This window comes from Macrobrachium rosenbergii, chromosome 56 (genome assembly GCF_040412425.1).
Source record: "Macrobrachium rosenbergii isolate ZJJX-2024 chromosome 56, ASM4041242v1, whole genome shotgun sequence".
NCBI classification, from domain to species: Eukaryota; Metazoa; Arthropoda; class Malacostraca; order Decapoda; family Palaemonidae; genus Macrobrachium; species Macrobrachium rosenbergii.
In genome coordinates, this window is record NC_089796.1 from 1869377 (window position 1) to 1876149 (window position 6773).

The 6773-nt window shown below is 32.6% G+C and overlaps 1 protein-coding gene across 1 annotated transcript; it reads left to right on the top strand.

Moving 5' to 3' along the window:
- Positions 1-977: 977 nt before the first annotated feature.
- LOC136836726 (uncharacterized) lies at positions 978-5815 on the top strand. Its single transcript, XM_067101246.1, has 2 exons — positions 978-1048; positions 5111-5815. The coding sequence occupies exons 1-2, from the start codon at positions 1016-1018 to the stop codon at positions 5504-5506; spliced, it is 429 nt and encodes a 142-aa protein (XP_066957347.1). The 5' UTR covers positions 978-1015; the 3' UTR covers positions 5507-5815.
- The last annotated feature ends 958 nt before the right edge of the window (positions 5816-6773 follow it).

Genomic DNA, 6773 nt, shown 5'->3' on the forward strand with positions numbered 1-6773 from the left:
TTATTTCTTTATACCCTTTGGAGGCCAATGGTAAAAAGTTATCCCCGGCTAGGTTTTGTAGTTTCTTTATCTATAATTAAAATCGTGTTATTGATATGTAGATTTGCTTATATCTCTTGGCAAATTTCAAAGGTTTATTGGGATTTTATATATGTTATTGTGTAGGTTTTATATTTATTTATATATATTTTATATATATTACTGCGTATAAATTTTTATATATTTATTATATTTTGTAATATTATTGTATATATATTAGTGATTTCTTTGTGTGTGTATTTGTAATGTTATTTATATATATTTTATATATATTTCTATATATATATTTTGTCATGTTATGTGTGTGTGTGTGTGTATATGTATATCTTTATATATATAGTTTATATATATTATTTTATATTTTTGTAATTTCTCTATATATTTTGTCATATATATAAATATATATATATATATATTTATTTATATATATTTTGTAATGTTATATATATATATATATATAATTTCTTTATTGTATATATTCAACGTCACTTTTACAGGCTTGAAATAAACCAAATATCATAATTTTATTTTTAATCCTGTTATATTATAATGCGTCTCTACAAAAATATTCTTTATTGGGATTTTGTCATGTTACACCTTATATACTCTAATTCAAATGTAACAATCTGCCTTGTTAAAAACTTACCAGAAAAACACATTACCAAATCCAATCTTAAACCTATAACATTGAACGTTTTTGCCCAAAGACTTATAGAGGCATAGCCTACGTCTCAAACACACACACACACACACACACACATTGTGTACACACACAACACAAACAACATTGGGTTTTGAATGTTATTGTGTACCTTTTGGAATTTCAATCGAAGGCAAGGTCCTCTTATTGTGTAGGTCTCGATATAAAGGGATTACATTCTTTAGCCAGACCCAGTTTAGAATTTCTTTATCGGGATTTTGTCATGTTCTTGTGATAACATTTCCCAGACAAGTTCTTTCTTTGGCATTTTGCTTGATGATAATTTATTTTGGCGAGATGAGAGCTCAGGTAATGTGGGTGTCTGTGATGTTATTGTGAAGCTTTTGGTTTCTTTGTTGGGATTTTGCAATGTTATTGCGTAGGTTTTGTAGTTTCTTTGTTGGGATTTTGTAATGTTATTGTGTAGGTTTTGTAGTTTCTTTGTTGGGATTCTGTAATGTTATTGTGTAGGTTTTGGAATTTCTTTATTGGGATTTTGTGATGTTATTGTGTGGATTTTGTCATGTTATTGTGTAGCTTTTGGAATTTCTTTATTGGGATTTTGTCATGTTATTGTGTAGCTTTTGGAATTTCTTTATTGGGATTTTGTAACGTTACTGCGTAGCTTTTGTAATTTCTTTATTGGGATTTTGTCATGTTATTGTGTAGCTTTTGTAATTTCTTTATTGGGATTTTGTCATGTTATTGTGTAGCTTTTGTAATTTCTTTACTGGGATTTGGCATGTTATTTTCTAGCTCTTTATAATTTCTTTGGTGGGATTTTGTCATGTTATTGTGTAGCTTTTGTTATTTCTTTGTTGGGATTTTGTAATGTTATTGTGTAGCTTTTGTAATTTCTTTGTTGGGAGTTTGTCATGTTACTGTGTAGCTTTTGTAATTTCTTTGTTGGGATTTTGTGATGTTATTGCGTAGCTTTTGTAATTTATTAATGGGATTTTGTAGCTTTGTTGTGGGAATTGCATTTTTTCATTGTTGTTATTTTTGGATTGAGAGAATGTGATGAAAGGCTTTCTTGTCCATGTGTTTGTTTATGCAACATTTTGTGTTGTGAATGTTATTCTGTCTGTTTACGTAGTGTTTTTGTGTTGTGAATGTTATTCTGTCTGTTTACGTAGTGTTTTTGTGTTGTGAATGTTATTCTGTCTGTTTACGTAGTGTTTTTGTGTTGTGAATGTTATTCTGTCTGTTTACGTAATGTTTTTGTGTTGTGAATGTTATTCTGTCTGTTAATGTACAGTAATGTTGATCTGTTGTGAATGTTATTCTGTCTGCTTACTGAATGTTTATAATGTTGTGAATGTTGTTCTGTCTGTTAACGTTATGTATATATGTTGTGAATGGAATTCCGTCTGTTTACTGCAATGTTTATATGTTGTGAATGTCATTCTGTCTGTCTGAGTAATGTTGACCTGTTGTGATGTTATTCTGTCTGTTTACAGAATGTTGACATGTTGTGAATGAAGATCTGTTTGTTTATGTATTGTTATGTGTTGTGAATGTTATTTTGCCTGCTCAAGTAATGTTTGTGTGTCTTTTAACGTAATGTTGATATGTTGAGAATGTAATTCTGTCTTTTAGTGTAATGTTTAAATGTTGTGAATGTTATTCTGTTTGTATAAGCAATGTTGATGTGTTGTGAATGGAATTACTAAAACCTGTTTTTGAGGAGATAAAATATTATTTTGGTCGTATGTGATACAATTATACACAATTGCTCTCTCTCTCTCTCTCTCTCTCTCTCTCTCTCTCTCTCTCTCTCTCTCTCTCTCTCTCTCTCTCTCTCTCTCTCTTCATCTATACATAATTCTACATCGTTCTGAATACTCACAGCAAGAACTGAATCAGTCAATCCCTAAAACCGTAAAATTAAGCTGACATTAATTTTTTTCTTTGGTTAGTGACGCCATATTTCATATGCCTGTAGTTTTTGAATCTAACTGAAAGCATTAATTTTCTCTTAGTACTTGTTTCTCCAGTATAATAATAATAATAATAATAATAATAATAATAATAATAATAATAATAATAATAATAATAATAATAATAATAATAATAATAATAATAGTACACTCGTTCTTTCTAAAGGCCAATCGCATTCAAGTCAGCTGGTGGGCGAATCCTGTTATAATTCAAAAGAACTAGTTTTTCGAACTTGGCCAAATTCCCACTCTTTTGTTCCTCAGAACGTTAACTAAGCACCTGACTAGGAATGACTAGGCTCTTTGTTTGCAACATTCTAAGGACGCTAATTGCTTAGTATTGCAAAGAACAAATCAATAACTGACTATACTTATGAATGAGATTATGTTCACTGAGCAATGTGAATGTTTAGTTGGTTTTCGTGAATATGTTGCATTATGGGTATGTGAAGGTCATGCGTGCGTGACTGTGTAGGTGGGTAGGTTTAGTTTTTGCGTAGATGCAAGGTAACACTTAGAGTATGTGCAACAGTTATGGTCAAAGGCAAGGACCTGGTTGTGGGTTCCAAAATTGGGTGTGAATATATATTGCATACATTCTTTTGATATTTATAAATGTATGTATGTATGTATGTATGTATATATGTGTGTGTTTGTGTTTGAATATATATATATATATATATATATATATATATATATATATATATATATATATATATATATATATATATATATATATATACATATACATATATATATATATATATATATATATATATATATATATATATATATATATATATATATATATATATATAGATAGATAGATAGATAGATAGATAGATAGATAGATAGATATAAAGGTTATTTTAGGGGACAATGCTAGAAACGCTACGCCTTCCTGTTCGCAATACATAATCCTCTTGGAATGAGGTTGCTAACCCCACACCCTTTTCTCAACCCCAATCGGCCGGCAATGACGCCCATTCTTGGTTGGATCGACTAGTGGGTGGCTGGCCTAGATCAAACCAATAGCCTTGCCAAAGAGAGTACAGTGGTCTACCACTTAGACTCTTCCTTTTACAGGGGAGGGCCTCTAAGGGCTATTTATCTTCCTGTTCTCTCTCTCTCTCTCTCTCTCTCTCTCTCTCTCTCTCTCTCTCTCTCTCTCTCTCTCTGGGGTTGGTTGAGTATGAGCCTGCTAACCCAATGGTCTAGTTGATTGCGATCCACACCAGTTAATTATATACCTGGTAATGTGTATGTATATATATATATATATATATATATATATATATATATATATATATATATATATATATATATATATATATATATATATATATATATATATATATATATATATATATATATATATATATGTGTGTGTGTGTGTGTGTGTGTGTGTGTGTGTGTGTGTGTGTGTGTGTACTGAGTTGATTTTACAGTTAATTGCTAGTGATATATTATACAGGAAATCTTTATGGATTTAAATGCTTATTAGTGTTTAACACCATACCTAAAGTGGTGAAGCAAGTGGGTTTAATTTGAACATTTTTCACTCATATATCACTCTGAAAAGAGTTAGAAACTTTAATAGATAGGTTTTGCTTTTGTGGCTTCATTCATTCATTGATGGCCGTCCAGTTTAGAGATCTCTTCAGAACTGTACTTCTGGGTAATAAGAAAGATATCTGTTGCAACACTTATTAGCAACATTCAAACTGACGAAATTTATTATTGAAATCATGTATCAGAACTAGATATTGCAAGACAATTACAAAATTACTGTTTAGGAACGTGCAATATTATTACTTGGTAATAAGTACCTCAAGGTGCTTAGGACCTTCTGTTCTAGGTCTGCTTCTTTTTGTTACTCACTGATCAGAGGAAATTAGTATTCTCATGCCACAAATGTTCTCCCATTGCTGAATGTAGTATTGACCAACGCTAGATCTTGCCAGTCGACTGAAAAATTACTAGTGAGGGAAAATTTTTATTATTTAATAATGGGAACATTAAGATTTTAAAACTTTTTCTAGTATAGAACTTGTTCTTTTTGTTAATTGCTGATTAGAGGAAATGAGTGTTATCATACCACAAATGTTCTGTCATTGCTGAACGAAGGATTGACCAACACTAGTTTTAGTTTTTGCCAGATAAATTAAAAATTACTTTTCAGGAAAGTATGATATTATTATACGTTAATGAGAATCTTAAGATACTTAAAAGCTGTTTTAGAATGCTTTTATCTCTCTCATTATTCCTTTTACCCCGATTTTCAACCAGACAAAGAATTACTGAAGTATTCAGTGGAGTATGTTATTACTGAATGACGAGAATATTAAGATAGACCACTCTATGTTTCACAATGTCTTTATTTTGTCAAATTCCGAGGATCATTAATATAATCCTTTCGCTCTTATTCCAGACCATCTTCCTCTTGGCACTGGGCGTAGCCATTGCGGCCGCCGACAGGAAGCCCTACGGAATCCAGCTCCCGGCCTTCGGCTCCCAAGCCGTGAAGCCTCAGAAATACCACATCCGGCCGACGCCGACCGGCTCCGACTACTTCATCTTCGGCAGCCCCCTGGGATCCGGCCACGTCCTGGAGGAAGGAGCCAAAGAAGCCGGTAGCCCGGCTGAGGAGGGTGGAGCCTTCACCCGCGGCGAAGTCAGTGACATCGAGGCCTTCTCTGCGACCTTCAGCCGCGGCTTCGCGGATCTGCCGGAGTACGAGACCTTCGCCACGGTTCCGAGGGTCAGTTACAGGAAGATTTTCGACGACAGTCTCTCAGTTGAGGATGACGACGATGATGATAAATAGGTGATGATGAAGAATAAGACAGATGATGGTGATGATAATGATGATATGATGATTAGATATAGATATTATGTTCCAAGTCTCCTTGTGTTACCAATTGAAGGCCAAAATAATGGTTTAAGTGGATGGAATATTATTGTAGGGTCTGATTCAGACCAAATGGTCTGAACTCTATTGATATATATATATACTCTCTATAATATGGAAATTAGCTTTCTATGATATGCTTGAATCAATAAGTAATATATATATATATACTTTTGTGAATGAAATTATTATTGCAATGGTATACAATAAAGATTATCCTTACGATACTGAATTATGAAGTTCTTTCCTCCAATATGTAATAATGTAGAATTTGAATGTAATTGAAATACAAAGTGAAACAAGGTCTTGAAGATTTGAAGAAACAAACCACAATATCCTTCGAGGGTCAAGACACTCCAGAAAGGCAACCAAGTCATATATGAAATTCAGCATCTACTCAGAATATAAATCAGGATATTTTGAGTGGTCGAATGCATCATACCTTTGGACATTAATAAGAGATAGCATCACTGCTGGTCTTGCTATTAAATTTATAACTAATAAAACCCAGGTCTTAATTGGTCACTGGTCAGCCAGTCATCTGGAAGAGGACTTGGTTTCTGAATCCAGTCAGTAACTAGACAACCTTCCCAGGAGGAGGGGCAGTTAACTGGACCTTTCTTGTTGCTGATAGTTTTGTTGACGTAAGTGGACAATGGTTAGTGCTTATGTAGTAAATTATTATTATTATTATTATTATTATTATTATTATTATTATTATTATTATTATTATTATTATTCAGATGATGAAACCTATTCGTATGGAACAAGCCCACCAAAGGGGCCATTGACTTGTAATTCAGGCTTCCAAAGAATGTGGTGTTCATTATGGAGGAGATAATACACTAATTCTGGCTAATAAATAAAGAAATAAATATTTATATAAATATATAAATAAAACAGTCATTAAAGCCATTACTTCATCCATATACCGGAATGCCCATCATTATTCCCAAGAAAGTACTGTTCAACTAGAGAATCTGGACCCAGTGTCCAATGAAGTAATTTCAGCCTTTTTAGGGGAGTGACGTCATATTTGCCAAGACTGACTCATCTCTTGAAGGAATAACTCTTGTGCTTAAGGTCTTGGAAGGGAGAAAATAAAGATTAAACAAGTGAAAAATAAGTCAACGTGTCTTCGGGTCAATCGGGTTTTCTGTACAGCCGCTACAGCATATAATCA